The sequence below is a fragment of the Saccopteryx leptura genome, chromosome 5 (assembly GCF_036850995.1).
Source record: "Saccopteryx leptura isolate mSacLep1 chromosome 5, mSacLep1_pri_phased_curated, whole genome shotgun sequence".
NCBI lineage: Eukaryota > Metazoa > Chordata > Mammalia > Chiroptera > Emballonuridae > Saccopteryx > Saccopteryx leptura.
The window spans coordinates 197,006,930-197,027,207 of record NC_089507.1 but is presented as its reverse complement, the minus strand read 5'-3'; the positions used below and the strand labels follow the sequence as shown (position 1 = coordinate 197,027,207).

At 48.5% G+C, this 20,278-nt stretch overlaps 2 protein-coding genes across 2 annotated transcripts in view; both read left to right on the top strand.

The window, feature by feature from the left end:
- The window catches only part of PCK1 (phosphoenolpyruvate carboxykinase 1), a 701,569-nt gene that overhangs the window by 50,233 nt on the left and 631,058 nt on the right, over positions 1-20,278 (top strand). The window lies entirely within an intron of this gene.
- Positions 1,925-12,161, top strand: TFAP2C (transcription factor AP-2 gamma). The gene is made up of 7 exons (XM_066387428.1): positions 1,925-2,226; positions 3,860-4,345; positions 4,464-4,515; positions 5,728-5,944; positions 6,515-6,633; positions 9,284-9,428; positions 10,366-12,161. The coding sequence occupies exons 1-7, from the start codon at positions 2,179-2,181 to the stop codon at positions 10,649-10,651; spliced, it is 1,353 nt and encodes a 450-aa protein (XP_066243525.1). The 5' UTR covers positions 1,925-2,178; the 3' UTR covers positions 10,652-12,161.

The following is a 20,278-nucleotide window of genomic DNA, read 5'->3' as shown; positions in this document are numbered from 1 at the left end:
TGCCTCAGGAAGGAAAGTCAGTCTGGGTTGAGGGGTTGGCTCTCTTCTGCCCTGTACTGGACCCAACCTGTCCGGGGGCAAAGTTGCTGGCGCAGACCAGACAACTTGTTCAAGCTGCACCCCGGGCGGTGTCTTCGAGTTAAGCCCGGGGTTAGGAGGCCCAGCGTAGAGGAGAGCCTCCGCGCCACTGACTTGGAAGTCTGAGTCTCCCAAAGGAGGCGCCGCAGCCTCCCAGTCGGGAGTGCCGGGGTCCCCAACCTTACATGCCCCGGGCATCAGCTTGCCTGAAATGCTCCAGTGCGTTACCTGCATGGCGCTGGTACCCCTTGCCCCCACCCCTGAATACCAAGAGTGCTGCTTCTGTAGTTTTTTCTTTTACCTCCAAGGACCCGGTGTTTTGGGAGCAAGGTTGTCAGGGGTCGTCTGTGCACTGCACTTTGTACTTCTTAGTGTAAAGCGCCAAAAACTAAAACCCAAAGCCCCCAGTTGTTTGTTTCACTTCCAGGGTTGTCACATCTGGTCGAAATGATCACCTCGGATCAGCTTACTCTTAAGGCGACAGGGAGGACGTTTCACTTGGAGGATGCCTATTTTTATTTTAGTTCTTATATTAGGCCCATCCGGGTCTAAAGAAATGCTGAAGCTCAAACAAACACGAAGAGGAGTGGGAAGGTGGTGCAGGCAGTCTTCTGTGGATATTGAGGAGCATGCGCTCCAGGCCGGGACGCTGTACTGATAGGTATTGATTATTGGGAAAACGAATTCAGAGTAAAACCTTAATAGTCCCCTTCTCCGACTACCTCAGAATGTTTAAGTCCCAAACCCAGTTGGGGTGTCCCAACAAAATTCGCCCTTGAGAATTACCGACTATCCCCTGGCAGTGAAAAAGGTCAGTTACAATCATTGGGCCAGTGGATTTCGTTTCTTTTAATATTTTAAAAGGATTGCCGGTTGCCTTCACGTTTGGGTGGCAAGTTCATAGGAGAGAGACAGCGTTCATGTGAAAGGAAGTTTCGTTTTCCACTTCAATCTGTGGAGTGGGTGCCCACATCCCCAGCGGGGGCTCCACTCCGGTCCTTCCCTCTTCCCCTACCTCCTCCCTCTTCCTTCCCCGCCCCCCGCCCCTGGCACTGGGTCTTGTTCAACCCCGCACCTCTTTCTCCGCTGAGTTGAGGCTCTGAGTTTGGTCGGTCCGAGGCATCTGTGGAGCTGGCGAAGGGCAGGGCAGGACTGGGCACAGGCGCGCGGGTGCCCCCTCGGCCACAGCTCACCGCAGAGATGCAGTTTCGGGCGACGGCGGCGAGACTCTTTAGTCCTAGACTTCGGGGCGGGTGGAGTCCGAGGCGCTTGGGGCAGACTCCCCGGAAGGCCTTCCTCCTCCTCCCCGAGGGTACGGGACGGCACTTTGCCCACGGAGCCGGGCCAGAGGGCAACGTCTCAGCGGTTGGGGTTTCAGCTGTATGATCCGAACCTAAACTTGAAGTCTCCGCGGAGTGCGTGGGGCGCGTTTTAGGAGATAAGGGGACCCCAGCTGTTGAGACACCCGAACGCGGGGTCTCTAACTCAGCGTGATATCTTTTGGAAGATGGGTGAAATCGCTCTAGGCAGAAAAGAGGGAGACTCTTAAGCACTTGGATTGGGTCCCCAGTTCAGCTGATCTCAGGCATGTGCATGGTGGGGATGGATGGCGAGACGGGGGACCCTGGCTTCGCAGGTCCGTGACTTTCCCGAGAGATGCCGCCTACTCCTATTCTAGCACTCCGCCTCGTGGGTCTTCGCGTGGCTCCGGACCAGGGTGCGGGGCGGAGCTAGGCTGGGACTGGCTGGGGGCCGCCCCGCCCGGCGCCCGGGCCTTCGCGCCGGCCCCGGGGGAGGAGTTATGATAATTTCCTTCTCATTAAGGCGCCCGGGTCCCCTGGCTATCGCCAGGACACACAGTGCGGGCGCGGCTTCCCCGGTCCTGGCAGCGGCCTGTACGCCGGCGGCGGCAGCGGCAGCGGCAGCATCTACGCTAGCAGAGTTGCAGATGCGCATCCAGTGACCGGTTCAGCGAGGCCCGCGTGCGGCGGGGGCGGGGACAGACGTCTGGCCACCCTGACCCCAATTTTGGATTTACCGCTGGGGGGGTGGGGGGAACCTGGATTTAACTGGCGACGGTTTTGGGGGACGCAAGACGCCATGTTGTGGAAGATAACCGATAATGTCAAGTATGAAGAAGACTGCGAGGTGAGCTGGGCACAGGGACGCAGCTCGGCCCCGCGGGAGCACAGTCCGGGAGGCGGGGGCTACTGGACCGAGGTCCGGGGAAAGGGCGCAGGAGCAGCAAGCAAGCACCCGCCGCTGCCCCTCGATGGGGCGGAGGCCCACATTTGCCGCACCACCTAGTCCGTTTCTCTTGGGCCCCTTTCCCGAGTCGGGCCTTTCCCTAAAGATTTAGCCTCAGGAGCGGGGCCTGGAACGAGAATGGCAAATCCCACCCACAAAGCTTACCGGTCGGTTTCACGCGAAGCAAAACAGCCCTTCCCGTTTTCTCAGAAGAACGCCGGGTCTACAACCCTTCCTTAGATTAGACATGGCTTTTACGCACGAAATATCCGTCCAAAGGGGTAAAACGAGGCGACCTGACGGCGACATCTTTGCGGAGTCTACTCCGAGGCGGGCGTGTCAACTGCCCCGCTATCTGCTCGGGGAAAGAAGAAAATAACCTAAGTTTGGCTTTCAAGAGAAGTGGGGGCTGGGGAGTGTAAATGGGGGGGGGGGGTAGTGCTGAGGCCAGATGGGGCCGTAAGTGCTCGGAGTGCTCCAGCCTGTCGGACAGGTTGAGCTAGAGTTTCGGAGAGTGGGAGGGAGGGAGGTGGCGAGCGGGAAGAGGAAGAAGACGCAGGTGGCGGGAGGCGTGAGCCCAAACACTGGGAGAGGGGAGCCGGGCTGGGGGCCCGCGGGAGCGCACCGCGCCCGGGGCACCTCGAGTGGCTGCCCCTCCTAGCAGCCCCGTACTCTTCCGCTAGGGGGAGACAGTGTCCTGTTCCTCCTGGTTCCCACTCCCCTATGACCCCCAGAGCACTGGGAAACACGTCCTTCAGAATTTAGTCGGACAGCCGTGGGACAAGCGGACGCGCGCAGGCAAGGTTGCCCACATTTCCAAGTCCTTAATTTTCCCTCTTGCCCCGATTTGTGTGGGGACACTGACCGTCCCGGCAAGGCGGTTCTCACTTCCCTTCCGCACTTGGTCAGGACACGATAGCAGTTCGGGCAACTCCTGCGGCGCCGCGTTCTTTCTGGAGTTCCTCGGCAGCACTGGGTGGCAGGAGCTGCTAGGGAGTGTCACTCGCCGGGAGGTCTTTGTCCTGAGGGCGGGGAAGAGAAATTCCCTGGGGCGGGGGAGATGCGCACTTCCCGCGCTGCGCGCTTTATCCGCGCCTGCCACCTCCCCACGTTCTTTCGCTTGACCGCCTGAACATGTGCGGGCTGAAGAGCGAGGGTGCTCTGCACCGAGTGCACCGCAGGCCGACCTCCTCCCGGGCGCCCGACCCCTGCTGCTCCTGCCCTGGGGCCTGGAGCTCACACTTGGCACCCCAGAGTGCCTCGGGCGTCGGAGCGCCCGGACTTTCGCCGCTGGGCTTTGAGGGCGCGCCCCTCCAGGGCTTCCTCCAGTCTCCCTTTTTCAAGCAGACTCGAGAGTCACAACGAAATCCCCAAGGCACGTCGTTCCTGGGTGCCATCCTGCCCGAGGTCAGGCCCCACGGGTTGGATCCGGGCTGGTGCCGTGGGTTCCCGGGGGCCCGTGGCTCAACGGGGCTGCGGCCAGTTCGCAGTAGCGGGGTTTCGTATAAACCGGGTGTCAATTTCTTTCATCTAGGATCGCCAGGACGGGAGCAGCAATGGGAACCCGCGTCTTCCCCACCTCTCCTCGGCGGGGCAGCATCTCTACAGCCCCGCACCGCCCCTCTCCCATACCGGAGTTGCCGAATACCAGCCACCACCCTACTTTCCACCTCCCTACCAGCAGCTGGCTTACTCGCAGTCGGCGGACCCCTACTCGCATCTGGGAGAGGCGTACGCCGCTGCCATCAACCCCCTGCACCAGCCGGCGCCCACCGGCAGTCAGCCGCAGGCCTGGCCCAGCCGCCAGAGCCAGGAGGGGGCTGGCCTGCCCTCGCACCACGGGCGCTCGGCCGGCCTGCTACCCCACCTCTCCGGGCTGGACGGTGGCGCAGTGAGCGCCCGCAGGGATGGCTACCGCCGCTCGGACCTGCTGTTGCCCCACGCGCACACCCTGGACGCCGCGGGTTTGGCGGAGAACCTAGGCCTTCATGACATGGGGCAACAAATGGACGAGGTGCAGGTGAGCGGCGCCTAGGCTTTTGCCCACTCCTGTCCGGACCGTTTGCCCATAGACTCTATTCTAGCCCCCTGCCCAGGCTACCTCGAGCTTAAAAGAAACTTTCTCATTTCTTCCCCAGATCGTGGATGAGCAGCACCTGCTTTTGCATGATCAGACTGTTATTCGCAAAGGTAGGTAGGGAGAGGAAGCTTTTACCCTCCTGGGCCCACACAGGGTCCGTGTACTTCTTAACTGTGTTGCGAAGTTAATTAACTTAATGGCAAGGTCGGGTTGTTTGGTGGCTTACTTGGGACATTTGTGGTGGAAAGGATGGAAACCTAGGTTTTAGGAGTGAGAAGAAAGGGGATTTCTTTCCCACTTAAATGAAAATATATGTATATACTGTCTCAATCTCCAATATTTGTTACTCCTTAAATTTGAGGGTGTTTTTTATCATATTAGAGAAAGTACCGGAGTGAGTTAACACTGATTTAATTTGTTAAAATTAATTACGTGACTTAGTTGAGTGGTTGTTTCTGTGACACTTTTAATTGTCAAATGAGTTGTGGTTTTTATATTGTCTATTTCAAATATGCATGTATATGGTGAGTCTCCTTAATTCTGACCTGTAAGAAAACAGTTTTGAAATGGTCTGGCCTACGATAAAGCCCTAAAAGCACCAGGCAGAGTAATCTGCCAGAGGCTGGGTTTATGCTGGATAAGAAGGGAAGGAGATTTGGAAAATTGGATTATTGTACTTGGTGAGTGAGTGGCTTGTGAAATAAAGTTACATGCTGATGGGATTACCAGCCCTGCTGTTTTGGGGATGAAATGGGCCTAAATTAAAGGTGTCTATATAGTCTGCTACTTGAAGTTAAACTGCTCAAAATCATTTGGGAAAAAATGAGTTTTGAAAAAAACCGACAAAACCCCACTCAGAAAATAGCCTGAATTTCCCAGTAAATTTATAACAACAGGTTTGTTTGTATTTAAAAACTTACCCTGGTCGGTTGCACTTAAGATTTTAGCAAAGGATCTGAGCGTGTCCCGTGATTTTTTTTATTATCCTTGAGTGAGGAAAAAGAAATTACCATTTATTTAGTGTTGAAGCAGTCTTTTGAAAACGAATGTCCTAATTATACAGGTTTTTAACAGTGGCTAGAGATTAAACCCTCCATGGTTGGGATCTTGACTAATTAACTTCCCAAGGTGTTAACTTGCGAATTTCAGATTCAATTATTTTCGAAGAACAAGGCTTAAAAAAAAAAACACAACTGCTGCCGTTTATATAGGTAGATGTGTAATGTTATTTGTTTCAAGAGCTCTTTCAGTGTTGGTTAGTGGTTTGCAAAGGTCTCTTGGATGCAGCTCTCAAGCTTGCCACTTCTGATCTTCATTTATAGGTCCTATTTCAATGAGCAAGAACCCCTTGAGTCTCCCTTGTCAGAAGGAGCTGGTAGGGGCTGTGATGAATCCCAGTGAGGTCTTCTGCTCCGTCCCTGGAAGATTGTCCCTCCTGAGCTCCACATCTAAATACAAAGTGACAGTTGCTGAAGTCCAGAGGCGATTGTCCCCGCCTGAGTGCTTAAATGCCTCATTACTGGGAGGTGTTCTCAGAAGGTATATGGGGAACACATTCTGGGCACTGGGGCTGGGTGAGTGAAGGTGACTATATGAAAGGACCAGGAGGTATTTTTAACATTTATGTGACTTGGAGACCTAACACTGAATTCTGATCAGCTCAAAGAGTTTTAGTACATCTCTTCTCTTTTAGAAAGTGCCAAATGTAAAATGAATTGCTAAAACAGCGCTAACAAATGATCATTTGGTTAGAATTTATTCTGTGTACAATGTGGCGGCGTCTGTATTAAGGGAAGAGAAGCTCCAGGAGTTTTGTTCCCTGGGGACTTTTTTGTTTGTTTGTTCTGAGCTGCAGTTTTTACACGTGACAATTTATCAGCTCTAGTACAGCTTGCAATATTATATTCTGTGGTTTAAAAAAATGTGGGCCGTGCTAAGGATTATTTGGATTTTATAGGAATTAATTAATGAGGACTCCCTGTGTCCTTTGATTATGAGCCACATAATGTAGATGGTCTTTGACGGACTGCAGTTTTGTCGGCAGTCTAGGAATTTGGGGTTTTGAAGCATGGGTTCTTGAAGAGCCACGGGCAACTCTCTTGTACACAGAGCCAAATCTAAAAATGGAGGCCGGTCGCTGCGGGAGAAATTGGACAAGATTGGGCTGAATCTTCCAGCTGGGAGACGGAAGGCTGCACACGTAACCCTCCTGACGTCATTAGTAGAAGGTTAGTGGAGTTTTCTGGTGCTTTTAGTTTGCTGCATTGTGGCCTTCACGATTTCTGTTAGGAAAACTTAAAAATCAGCTCATGGTTATTAGTAGAAGGAGATGAAGGTGATTTGAATTGTCTTAAGTTCATTACAATGAATTATAGTCATTTCATCAAATAAGTTAACATTTAAGTATCTGGCTGCTTACGTGATCTGTTCTGGGTTCCCCAGGAGGTCAGTGCAAAAAAGAAAAGGGTATTCCTAACCTAAGAAGCACACTACAGAGTGTCCGAGGCATTATATGTTAAACGACATAGTTTTTGAAGATACAATCAGTGAGTTGGGCCACCATTTAAAAGTGGGTTACTTACTGGTGGACCAAAGTATGGTTTCTGGGAGTTTTTTGTTTTGTTTTGTTTTTAATTTTTATTTATTCATTTTTAGAGAGGAGAGAGAGAGGGAGAGAGAGAGAGAGAGGAGAGACAGAGAGAGAGAGACACGTGGGGGAGGAGCTGGAAGCATCAACTCCCATATGTGCCTTGACCAGGCAAGCCCAGGGTTTCGAATCGGTGACCTCAGCATTTTCAGGTCGATGCTTTATCCACTACGCCACCACAGGTCAGGCGGTTTCCAGTTTTTATGGTTGTGGAATATTGGGATTGTGGTCGGGGAAGAGAAGCCCTTGTAAGCAAGGGGGCTAGCCCAACTCACAATTTCTTTGTTCCCCCCATCAAAAGAAGAAAGTAGAGGTGGGGGGCACTGGTTAGTCCCTAACAGTGTAAGAGATGATGTTTCAGTTTCTTGAGTAAGCCTGTACCACCCGTCCTGGAAGGGAGCCAAGGATGCTGTACAGCTTTGAAAAGGGGGAACGAGGAAAAATGAAGTCATTTATTTAAACTGGATTTATTGGGGGTGACATTGGTTAATAAAATTGTGGTCTCAGGTGTACAGTCCTAGAGTACATCATCTGTACATTGGTGAAGTAATTATTATTTTTTTAGCAGTTAAAAAGGTCTTTTTATTTATTAATTTTAGAGATATAGAGGAAAGGAGGCAGAGAGAGATAGACACACACACGGCGATCTGTTGCTCCACTCACTCCTCTGTGCCATCATTGGTTGATGTATGTGCCCTGATACAGTGTTTCAGAGGATGCTCTAGCCAACTGAGCTACGCAGCCAGGGCTGGTGAAGTAATTTTTACGAAACAGAACATGTGCACTTATGGGGCACGGGAAAGTGGTGTAGGGACACTGACAGGCTCATCTTGCAGCCTCCAGCCACCTTGAGCTCCTTGCCCAATCATAGAGCCACCCTGGGGTCTGGCTGGGGGAGCCAATGAGGGGTGGTGTCCTGGTAGCCCGGCAGTCTTTTTTTTTTAATTTTTTTTTACAGGGACAGAGAGTGAGTCAGAGAGGGATAGATAGGGACAGACAGACAGGAACGGAGAGAGATGAGAAGCATCAATCATCAGTTTTTCGTTGCAACACCTTAGTTGTTCATTGATTGCTTTCTCATATGTGCCATGACCGCGGGCCTTCAGCAGAACTGAGTAACCCCCCCCCCCCTCAAGCCAGTGACCTTGGGTCCATGCTAGTGAGCTTTTTTGTTCAAACCAGATGAGCCCAGGCTCAAGCTGGCTATCCTGGGGTCTCGAACCTGGGTCCTTCCACATCCCAGTCTGACGCTCTATCCACTGCGTCAGGCCCCGGCAGTCTTTTGAATACTTTCTTTCCCTGGTCTAATGGGTGCTCCCATGGTGCTAAAGAGACTTGGCAGGGCCCCGCTCTACTTTTTTCCAAGTGTCTTTGGAAGTCAGGGTAAGGAGAAAGGAGCTGCCTACTAACTGCCTGTCGGGGACCAGCTGTCTGCATGGGGAGTGGTGGGTGGGTTCTGCGTGTGTGGTGCATGAATGTGTCTCCGCTGGATTTTCTGATCAACCTGGGGTAGGGGTGCTTGAATAAGAAAGTGCCGGCACAATGCTTCTCAGATTCTGATTAGTAAGCCTGTGGAGGCAAGGGGGTGCGGGTGCGGGCACCATCTGGGTTTCTGAAAATCAGCCTCACAGTGTGGAGTCTGCACCGGGCACCTCTGGGGGAGAGGACTCCATCGGTTCTCTCCCTCTCTGCTCCCCCAACACCCGGGACAAAGGGTGTGGGGCGTCCAAGCTGGTAGCTGGGGCTCTGCACATTTCCAACAGGATAAACACTCCTGCCTCCCTTTCTTAGAGATACATTCTAGACTTGTCCCCCTCCGTTTTGGGGCACCCTAACAACCCTAGTTCAAAAAGAAAGTTCCGTGTCAAAGACTTGGTGACAGTTTCCATCAGAAGTGACCAGTTTGCTGTTGTCTAACCTGACATCTTCACAGCGATAACTACTTATTTTTTATTATCGAGAGAGAAAGCATGGGTGTGTCTCAGGGTTGATCTCTTCAACATGGGCTGGTGACCAATTAGCGTAGTCCAGGTGCAGCTAAAAATTTCAGTCTGTTTTCCTCGCATTCACCCTCTGTTCCTAGGGGAGAGGACCTCTTTGCCAGCCCAAGCACTGTCCCGGTCTGTGATTTCATTTAGAATGCACAGTGACTGGTAGTGCTAGAAAGAGGAATGGGACATGTTCTCTGGTGGCCACAGCCCCGACCTAACGTCTGTCTTTCGTGCTTCTAGGGGAGGCTGTGCATTTGGCTCGGGACTTTGCATATGTCTGTGAAGCAGAGTTTCCTAGTAAGCCAGTGGCTGAGTACTTGATTAGACCTCATCTCGGAGGCCGGAATGAGATGGCAGGGAGGAAGAACATGCTGCTGGCCGCACAGTAAGTCCCCGGACCTCAGTCCCACGGCTTACTGCTCTCGATCCTGAGGTTGAGGGGCCAGGATGGGCCCTGGTGCTGCAAAAAGAAAAGCTGGTTAAATAAGTCAGGGTGGGGATTGAATGAAAACGGCAAGAAACTTCTTTTACAAAGTCAAACACTACCTTAAAAGCTTAAGTAAAATGAATGGATGTGTTGCTCCCATGTTTTTTGAGCTGCATAGCTGTTGAGTTCCAAATAGTTAAATTACCCTTTCATGATCGTATTTGCATACCTTATTAAAATGCGTTTGAAGAGATTATTTGTTTTGTTACATCCAGTAAAGATTGTGTGCTTCCGGGTAACAAGACTTTTTTTTTTGTTTCTTAAATGTCATGATGATTGGGTTTGCCAGGAGACAAGTGGGCAAATTCAGTGTCTTAAAAATGACAGTGCAGCTGCAGGATTTCTCATAGTAACCGACAGTAAATTGGTTTAAAAATCCTGGGAAATGAAGCAGAACTAGTCAAGTCGGGAAATGGGGCAAAAGGGAGAAGGGGGAGTGTCGTGAACCTGGATAAAAAGTGAGTTTTCACGGAAATGTCTGATTCTCCTAATGGGTCTACTGAACTGACTCAGCACCAAACATTCCTTAACCTCCTAGGCTGGAATCCTGACCCCACCTTTACCAGTCCTGAGGACCTTGACCATTGACCTGGTTAACTGAGGATAATCCTGTTAGCTTCTAATTGCAGTGAGGATTAAATAAGATAGTGATTCAGAGAGTTGACCAGCACATAATTAGGTGCTAAGTGCCGAGGGTTGGATATTGTATTAGTATTAGTTTAAAGCCAAAAGTGCTCCGATTGCCTCCCAGGTGTCATGCTCAAGGTAATTCGGACTCTTTAACCTGTCAAGAAGAGCTAGATTGAGGCTCACAGGTGTGTGTTGTTTTCCACAGGCAAGTGTGTAAAGAATTCACGGACCTTCTCAACCAAGACCGAACACCCAACGGGAACAACCGGCCTGCCCCGGTCTTGGAGGCCAACATTCAGAACTGCTTGTCTCACTTCAGCCTGATTACCCACGGGTTTGGCAGCCAGGCCATCTGTGCCGCCGTGTCTGCTGTGCAGAACTACATAAAGGAAGCTTTGGTCATCATAGACAAATCCTACATGACTCCTGGAGACCAGAGTCCAGCGGATTCCGGCAAGTCCCTGGAGAAAATGGAAAAGCACCGGAAATGAAATGGGCTTGGAACAAAGAAAGGGCCAGGAGTCTGGAAGGAAAAACGTCTCCAAAACCACTCTCCATCTGCACAGATGGGGGAGCTCCTCTTTCCTGGGGGACAAGTTGAGCTTGTTCTTCGCGTTCCCATTAAAAAGGCCTCTGTTGATTTCTGGATCTTGTCCTACCCTCTTGGAGTCCGTAGTATTACTCTTGACGCTGAAGCGTCTCCTTAACTCTGGACCAAGTTATCAGAAGGTGACAAGTTCTGATTCTTTCCTCGTTAAGCTTATGTTTTATTATTTTGAACCCCTTTCTTCCTGTCTCTAAAAGTGGTGCTACAAGTTTTCAAACCTTTTAAAAAAAATCCATCCCCTGGGCTAACAACAACAAAAAGAATCCACATGCTTATCTGTTGAAATGTCAAATTGATGTGATTCAAATCAACAATAATTTTCGGTGTTAAGATAATTGCTGGCTTTTGTGCCCACTAAATATTTGTCTTAAAAAAAAAAAAGTATTTACTTAGCATTTTCAGATATCAAATCCTACTTATACAGTAGGAGGCAGATTCTATCCGCTTAGCAACTAATTTAATAGGTGGTATTGGACACTTAAAAAAAAAACAACCTTGTTCAAAAGGGGGCCTTCGGGTTTTACAAAACTTGTAGAAACAAAGCCTGCTGATGATTCTATGTTTTTCTTTTTTTAAAACTTGGAAAATAACTCTTCAAATAGGAGGATTTTTTTGTTTTTTGAAATGACATGTTCCTTTAAGGTACTGAAGCTTTATTTGCATATTTATTTCACATCGTGGTGATTCGAGTAAACTTGAAAAGGGTAGGCATGAAGCGTTGTTTGCTGCCTGTCACCCCCAAGTCCCGGAGGAGGCGCTGTTATTTTGAGAAACAGTGTATCGAGTGTACAGATTTTATTTATGCATAATTTAATCGGTCTGTAAATACGGGTGCACTTCTTAATGACTTTTTGAGAAATGGGGTTCTGTTTTTAATAACTTTTAAAGGTGATTGGGTCATCTAAAACACATCCTTAGGTTTTATTCACAATGTACACAGGGTATTAGGAATTAGGATCCTGGGCTCTGGTGTGTTTTTTTTGGTTGTTTGTTTTCTGTTTTGTTTTTTTTTTTACTTCACTAAAATTACTTTATTGAATTTAAAATTAAGTTAAAAAGAACATTAGACCCAGAGTTTCAAAGGAGAGATAAGAGCATGCATGTTCTATTATCAAGTTGTGAAAAGCTACAAAGGCCCAAACTCTTTACATTTCACCGTTCAAAATATCCTGGGCTCTGTTCTTGATGCGAAAGAGTCTTATTTAATTGAAGCTCTGTTCACAAAGCAATAACTTTGTGTCTCATTCCTGTTGGGCTGATCCAAAACAGGAGGAGGCGGGGCCGTGTATCCGGTGCCATGGAGGTTTGGAATTGAACTCCATGCCTGTAAATGTTCACAAATTAACTGTTGTGCATATCATACTTGTATAATAAAAAGTATTCTCGATAGAAACTGTGACAGTCTGGTGATAACTGATTTTTTGGAAGTCTCTAAGGTGAGTTGGAATAGTGGTGGCATTGCTGTTGATAGTTTGACCAGCTGAGCTTACAGGACTGAGTAGGAAGGCTGCACCCACGGGAAATCAGAAGTTTCATTTTCTCTCTCCTGCAAGACTGCTCAGCTGCCCCAGGTTCTGTGCTATGCAGTGGCCTTCCACTGCATTGAGTACCATCCTCCTGACCACAAGGGTTGAGGGACAGTTTATTGACACTAGTGAGAAGTGCCAGCAGTTTGGGGAATAATGTCTCTTGTGTAAGGCTGCCCTGTTGAGAAACACTGTATTCTGTGTCCAAGTCGCCACCTCAAAATACTGAGAATGGAAATGATTGTAGGCACTACTTGGGCACACACTTTTTGGTGAGGAATTGGCATACGGTCAAAGGCAAGCCATGGAGTTGGTAGGCTCATCATTTTCAGTCCATTGAAGTTCTCCATGTTTCGAGACGCAATATTGCGAATCTATCCATGGCATGCTAATCCTTTTGTCTGCCGGGTAAAGCAGAGGCTGGGTCCCTGCGTTCCGCTTGGAGCGCAGAAGAGTCTGGCAGGGCTTGTGAACTTGCTGGATGTTTTGAGGCTCTTGGATGCACACCACTGGGACTGGATTTCAAGTTGAAGTGGCCTGGCATGTCCTCCAGGAAGTGGTGTGTTGATAGTTTGGCATGAGTGGCTGGGCTTCAAAGGCAAGTGGGAGCGGAGGATTTTCCACATTGGATAAAGCCCTTGCTTCAACTCCAGTCTCATAATCCTTAATGTGTAACTACCAAATGCCCAGCAATTCCTGACTTAATGTTGGCACTAGATATTAAGTAATTTAAACTGCCAACCTAATACTTTGCTCTTGGCAGCCTGTTCTTGGCCTCCGAACGTTCTCATTTAGTTGGATTTATCTGCTTGACATGTCAAAATCACAATTGCTTTGCTTCAGAGCAAAGAGGTCTTACGTTGGCAGAGATTTCTCAATCGAGATGGGAGCTATTGGGTGTTAAAAAGGAAGTTATGGGGGCAAAGGGCCGAAGGTAAGAGGACTATTTTGTTATCAGCATCTTAGCTTGCTGTTGGACTCCAGTCTGGCTTTTAGGAGCTGTGCCCAATTGCAAGGCAGACAATGTTCTGGAAACGCCCCAAAGTCAACCAAGGATTGAAGTGAGTCATAAGCAGGGCTTATCTTGGCTCAGTGCGCAGTTATCCTTTCTCCTCGTTCCCACTGGAAGTCTGCGGGGCGGCCACTGACTTCCCTGGGCCCAGGGCACAACGACAGGTTTTTCTTCCCAACACCTGAGTTGGTACCATGCAAAAAAAAAAACTACCTTGTTCCCTCCAAAGGTCCCTCCTGAAATGCTGGCTTCCTCAGCTCTCCCAGCCAGCTCTTGCTGATCTGAGAGAAGGGTGCTGGGCCCTCTGAGCACTGCCAGCTCCCATCGCTCTAGGTGAGGCCGGGCCAACAGGTCGGTCTCATCTGCCAGGGTGGTTTTTGTTTCCAACCCTGTGATAGTGAGATGGCACTTTCTCCTTCCCTTCGCCCTGTGCCATTCTTTGGATGTTTGACAAATTTGATTTTTTATTAAGGCCCACGACACCATTGTAGTCTTCATTGTCTGTAAGGAGAAATGAAGGAAACCCCCCCCCCCCACACACACACACCCCGAAGGAAAATACATCACTGTCTGAAGGCGTGCAGCTAGAATTCCATTTATGACAGGTGCCTGGGTGGGACTGCATCTGTTGGCTGGTGACTTGCACGTGCAGGCACCGGGCACCTTGAAGATGCCCCTGCCCCACAGACAGCACTCTCAGGGTCCCTGGGAGGTCAGACAGGGTGCTTTCAATAGCGCTTCATGGTGGTTTTATCTTCCATGTGCGCACAATCTAAGCCGAGGGTTAGGAAAGGGGCGATTAGTCTGTTTCTCATTTATAACGATTCCATAACAATGGCCATCATTGTTTTCTTTTAGGGGGGAGCATATAGTGTGTGTGTGTGTGGGTAAGCTCTGAGACCTACAGTTCCTGTATTTGAATGTTAAACAAAACAGGATAGGGTCATGGATGGGTGAGAGAAAGAAACTCTTCCCAAGGCTTGGCGTTTGGGGGGTTCTGGGACGCATTGCCCGGTTTCCTGGGGAAAACACTGGACACCAGCTGTTGTGAATTCCTATAGAGGTTGCTGTCACTTCTGAGGACTTCTGCATATTTCTCAAGCCTCTTCCTTTGGCTGGGGGCGGGGGCTGATTGGTGTCATAAGGTGACAGTTTAATTTAGCTTCCTGTACAAGTAGGTGAAGAACCTGAAAAGCGGCAACCAGTGATCGCAGAGGCAAGAGGAGCTGGAGGTTCTTTTAAGTGCTTTCCAGGTGAGGGAGCTTTCTGTCACCCTGGCAAGGCAGTGACCCTGAGCAAATGTCTTCTCCAGCTGCCTGGGCTCAGGGGGTGGTGAGGGTTTTCCCCGTAGTCGGAGATAAGGCTTGCTTTCAAAATTTCGATGCTGCAATGCTGGGGTTGATTTCCCAGGTGCTGTTGCATCCATGATGATTTGATCGTGGTTGGCTTCCCTTTCTTGGATCTCACTGTACCTTGGATTTCTCTGCTTGTGGACAGTCCTCATTTGCTTCTCTGAGATTCAAAAGCCCCCATGCTGGGAGGCTGGGTGACACTCAGAGCCATCAACATCATACTCCTTTCTGGTTCTGCCAACCCCGGCTGGCATTATGCCCAAGGTCTACCGATGCAAGGCCTATCGCACCTTAAAAGTCTTTGTCCGCTGGTAATGTTGAACGTAATCTGTAAAAACAAAATTGGTGACTTGATTACTACTATTTTCTTTTTTTACTTCTTGATTTTAAAAAATTACTATGACATAGGAGTTCATAGTCTCATGGAACGCTCAGTTATTTTTGGCACCATCATAAGCACAACAATTTCCCTGCCTAATTTGGATAATATTTCAATGAGACAGATGGGTAGAAGAAAAACATGGAAAGTGAATAGAATTGAAAGGCATAATTCTGCCTGACCTGTGGTGGTGCAGTGGATAGAGCATCAACCTGGGGTGCAGAGGTCCCAGGTTCGAAACCCAAGGTCACTGGCTTGAGCGTGGTTAATTAGACATAATCCCATGGTCTCTGGCTTGAGTCCAAAGGTCGTTGGCTTGAGCCCAAGGTTGCTGCCTTGAGCAAAGGGTCGCCAGCTTGCTTGGAGCCTCCCAGTCAAGGCACGTATGCGAAGCAATCAATGAACAACTAAAGTGCTGCAACTATGAGTTGTTGCTTCTCATCTCTCTCCTTTCCTGTCTGTCTGTCTCTATTTCTGTCTCTCTCTCTCTCTCTCTCTCTTTCTCTGCCACACACACACACACACACACACACACACACACACACACAGAGGTAAGAAAGAGGAAAAAAGGGCATAATTCCAGGGACCTCTTCAAGGAATAACTTTGTTAAGAATGCTCACAAGGTCATACCTCAGTAAGTTTTTTTCATGATACAAGAAGTATTCCTTGTGGCTTCTCAATATTTTCCAAGGAAAGGTCTTGGACTTGAGGAATGACAATCACAGATGAGAGTTGGGTGGGTTGGAGAAAGGGCATTTTGGCAGCTGGCCCTGATGACACCTGAAGTTTTGGGACTTTGTGAGTGTTATGGGTTGAATTGTGTTCCCAAAAGGATCTACCCAAACCCTAACCTCTCAGAATGTGACCATATTTGGAAATAGGGTTGTTGGTCATAAATTGAAGTCACATTTGGAGTATAGTGTGGCCCTTAAGCCAACATGATTAGTGTTCTTGCACGAAGAGCAGAAGAGACAACATGGCCACATGAAGGGAGGCCATGTGACACCAGAAACAGAGATTGGAGAGTTGCAGCCACAAGCCAAGGAACAACAAGGATTGCTGGCCACCACCAGAAGCCGAAAAGGGCAGGAGGGTTCTTCCCTACAGATTTCAGAGGGCATGTGGCCCTGCAGACACCTGGATTTTGGATTCTAGCCACCAGAACTGTAGGACAGTAAATTTCTGTTATCCTCAGTTGCCCAGTTTGTGGCATTTCGTCATGGCACCGCCATGAAACTAATCCAATGGGAGAACCCCTTCCCCTTTGTTATTTTCTCTCCATTGAACTTTCTGGGTGTCCTTTCCTAAAACTGGGTGTCATGCCATCTCTGCACAAAGAATGAGAAGCCACCTCTGAGGTCTGACCGCCAGGTCATGTCCATCTAGCCTCACAGAGGATCTTCACTGTTAAATAAAATATCATTTCCCTGCTTGTTCCTTCTTAACAACTACACTGCTGCACACTGCTGTTTCCTGGTGTCAAGGACATTAGCCAATGATCTGATTTTTCAGCTTCTGGGAGGGGGAGGAGTCACCCCAACATCTCTGTCCAAAGCAAATCCTAAACTCTTAGAGGTCTTTTTCTTCTTCTTCTTCTTTATTCTACTTGTTTGTTTCGTTTAACTGGGTACCTCTGGCTACCCACCATTGACCCCTGAAAGCAGTGGCCATTGGACCTGGCAAGTCACCAGAGTCACTTGGAAAAATTATATATTGCTGCATCTTTGCCTTCGACTTACTAACTCAGAAATTCTGGGTCTGGGATGTAGGAATCACAAAGGATCTCCTTATGGTTCAACTGTCTGGCGCCTCCAGTAAAGCCTCGAGTCCACCAGGGAAGGGAGCATGTTGCTCTTACCCTTCAGAGCCTCCCTATGCATGGACTAGCTCGGTGGCCAGCATAGGGCATTTGCTCAATTAGCGTCTGTGTTGAGTGACAAGCTAAGTAGGGGTAAGGTGGGGTGTCTGTGTGGTTCCTGCAAACAGCCCTTCTCTGGAGCCTCTTCATTTCTCAGGGCCACATGGGTATCCACCGGAACTGACCCACCGGAAGGGTGTCCACCCTCTATTCTCTTGAGCCAAGCTGGTATATGTGGTATAAATGTGATTGTTGGACTGAGGTCTGGATCCCGTACTAGAATATAGGCCCCTCAAGCAGGGTCCGGGGCAGCATTATCATTGGTATATGGCCAAGGACTAGCATGGTGAGTGAATGGAAGAATATGCAGATGGATGGATGGAGGGATGAATGGATGGATGCTACTGTCATCTAGTGAGTAGGGGGCCAGGGATGGTGCTAAACATCCTGCAATACACAGAATACACATGACGCCCTCCCACAATAAAGAAAGATCTGGCCCCAAATGTTAATAGCGGAGAGGTTGATAATGCTGCTGCTCTAAACATGGAACACAAATCTGGAAGCATTACTCATACCGTTAAAGAGAATTTATTTCAGTGTGGTGGATTATTGGTTCACTTTTTACCTGATATGTTTCTGTATGGTATAACACTTTTAAAAACAAATGCTCATGCCTGACCAGGCAGTGGCACAGTAGATAGAGCATAGGACTGGAACGCAGAGGACCCAGGTTCGAAACCCTGAGGTCGCTGGCTTGAGCGTGGGCTCATCCGGTCTGAGCAAGGCTCACCACATTGATTGAGCCCAGGGTCACTGGCTTGAGCAAGGGGTTGCTTGGTCTGCTGTGCACCCCCACCCCCCGTCAGGGCACATATGAGAAGGCAATCGAACTGGGGTGCTACAACGAGGAATTGATGCTTCTAGTCTCTCTCCCTTCCTGTCTGTCTGTCCCTCTCATTCTCTCTGTGTCTTTGTCACAAAAAACAGAAAACAAATGCTCATTACAGTACTTTCATAAATTAAAAAAACTGACATAATGTATATATACATGAATAAACGTTTAGTGAGTAAACAAACGTTTAAAGAATCAAATAAAGGGAGTCTATGCAAAGAGAGAGAGAGAGAGAGAGAAAGACCTGCCCCTCTGAGCAGCTGTTTCCTAACTGGATTTCACACTGGGCTTCTCACCTGCAGCTACAGTGTATCCGTAAAGTCATGGTGCATTTTTGACCGGTCACAGGAAAGCAACAAAAGACGATAGAAATGTGAAATCTGCACCAAATAAAAGGGAAACTCTCCCAGTTTCATGTGGGCTCCATTTGTTGCCTACACACATCCAAACGATAGTGAAGTTCTTGCCACACACGGGTAAGGACGTCTGGTGTAACAGAGTGAATAACGTCTGTGATTCTCTGTTTTATTTATTTATTTATTTATTTATTTTATTCATTTTAGAGAGGAGAGAGAGAGAGGAGAGAGAGAGACAGAGAGAGAGAAGGGGGGAGGAGCTGGAAGCATCAACTCCCATATGTGCCTTGACCAGGCAAGCCCAGAGTTTCAAACCGGCGACCTCAGCATTTCCAGGTCGACGCTTTATCCACTGCGCCACCACAGGTCAGGCCTGATTCTCTGTTTTAATGTTGTGGCACTTTAGCCTGGTCTGTGGTGGCACAGTGGATAAAGCATCGACCTGGAATGCTGAGGTTGCCAGTTCAAAACCCTGGACCTGCCTGGTCAAGGCACATATGGGAGTTGATGCTTCCTGCTCCTCCCCCTTCTTTCTCTCTCTCTCTCTCTCTCTCTCTCTTCTCTAAAATGAATTTAAAAAATTTTAATTTTGTGGCGCTTCGTTATAAATACACCGATATTAACGCGCCAATATTCACATTGCACTTTGGTCACGGATTCGAATTTAGCGAGCCACAGAACACACTGAACTTTCCTCTGTACCGTCCACATCTCGACTGGCATGGCCGTGGGCTGCTCCGCTGTATACATGGTGTTACGTTATCATCTGTGCATGCACACAGATGATATGTGCCACATCATCCTACAGAAACTGGAAGGGTTTTCCTTTTATTTGGTGCAGATTTCATATTTCTATCGTCTTTTGTTGCTTTCCTGTGACCGGTCAAAAGTGCACCATGACTTTACGGACACATTGTACTTCCTGGAGTGGAGGAGGCCGCCCCTCCCCCAGCCCACCTCAGTGGGGGCTTCACTCCCTCCTGGTTCTTTTCCTCTGTGGCCTGCGAATACTTATTTTCTGTGAGCAGGAGACATTGTTTCACTGCTGACATCTGTTCGTGTTCTTTCCTCACCAGACAGAAAAAAATAATCCTCAGAAAGACAGAATTTTTTCATCTTTTTGCTTTGAATTGTTGTTTTTCCTATCCATTGTTGCTAACTAGTTCTAGCTGATGACAGAATGAATTAAAGTGTCACAAACAAAATTTTTTAATAAGATTTTATTTATTAAAAAGAAAAAGATTTTATTTATTGATTGTACAGAGAGAAGAGAAGGCGGGGGAGTGAAAGTATCAACTTCTAAGTCGCTTCACTTAAGTTGTTCGTTGGTTGTCATACGTGCCTCGACTGGGAAAGCCCAGGATTTTGAACCAGCGACCTCAGCATTCCAAGTCGAGGCTCTATCCGCTGCGGCACCACAGGACAGGCAACAATTTCTTTTTTATTGCTGACAAAAGTAATAAGCATTACATGCCTGTACACAGTTAGAATACTTTTGAGAAGATAGATGAAACCCCACTGAGAGGTTTCTCTGTGCGGGGGCAGGGGACAGATCTTCCATTCGTTTTGTTCAGTTTGAATATTTTAACTTGTGTGTCATCAAACCAACAACCAGCTCTTAAACCTAGAAAAACACTAAGTTTAGTAAAATACACACACACACACACACACACACACACACACACACACACACACAATATGATGCTTTCTGTAAAACCAAGAACCTACAGAAGGAGAAAAAAACCCACTGGCATTATGCTATTTAATTCCCCTACTTTAGCCCCTTTAAAAGCTGAGGCCCACCTGACCAGCCAGTGGTGCAAGCATCAGACTGGGATGTGGAGGATCCAGGTTCGAGACCCCAAGTTCACCAGCTTGAGCGCGGGCTCATTTGGTTTGAGCAAAGCTGACCAGCTTGGGCCCAAGGTCGCTGGCTTGAGCGAGGGGTCATTCGGTCTACTGTAGCCCACCTGATCAAGGCACATATGAGAAATCAATCAATGAACAACTAAGGAGCTGCAATGAAGAATTGATGTTTCTCATCTCTCTCCCTTCCTGTCTGTCCCTCTCTCTGACTCTCTCTGTCTCTGCCACAAAAAAACAAAAACAAAAACAAAAAAACCCTGAGGCCC

Bases quoted from the DNA above. Each gene is read 5' to 3' on its own strand.
- TFAP2C (XM_066387428.1), top strand. From the start codon at position 2,179: ATGTTGTGGAAGATAACCGATAATGTCAAGTATGAAGAAGACTGCGAG. The intron at 5,945-6,514 runs GTATATGGGGAA...TCTTGTACACAG, and splicing joins CTGGGAGGTGTTCTCAGAAG to AGCCAAATCTAAAAATGGAG. The intron at 9,429-10,365 runs GTAAGTCCCCGG...TGTTTTCCACAG, and splicing joins AACATGCTGCTGGCCGCACA to GCAAGTGTGTAAAGAATTCA.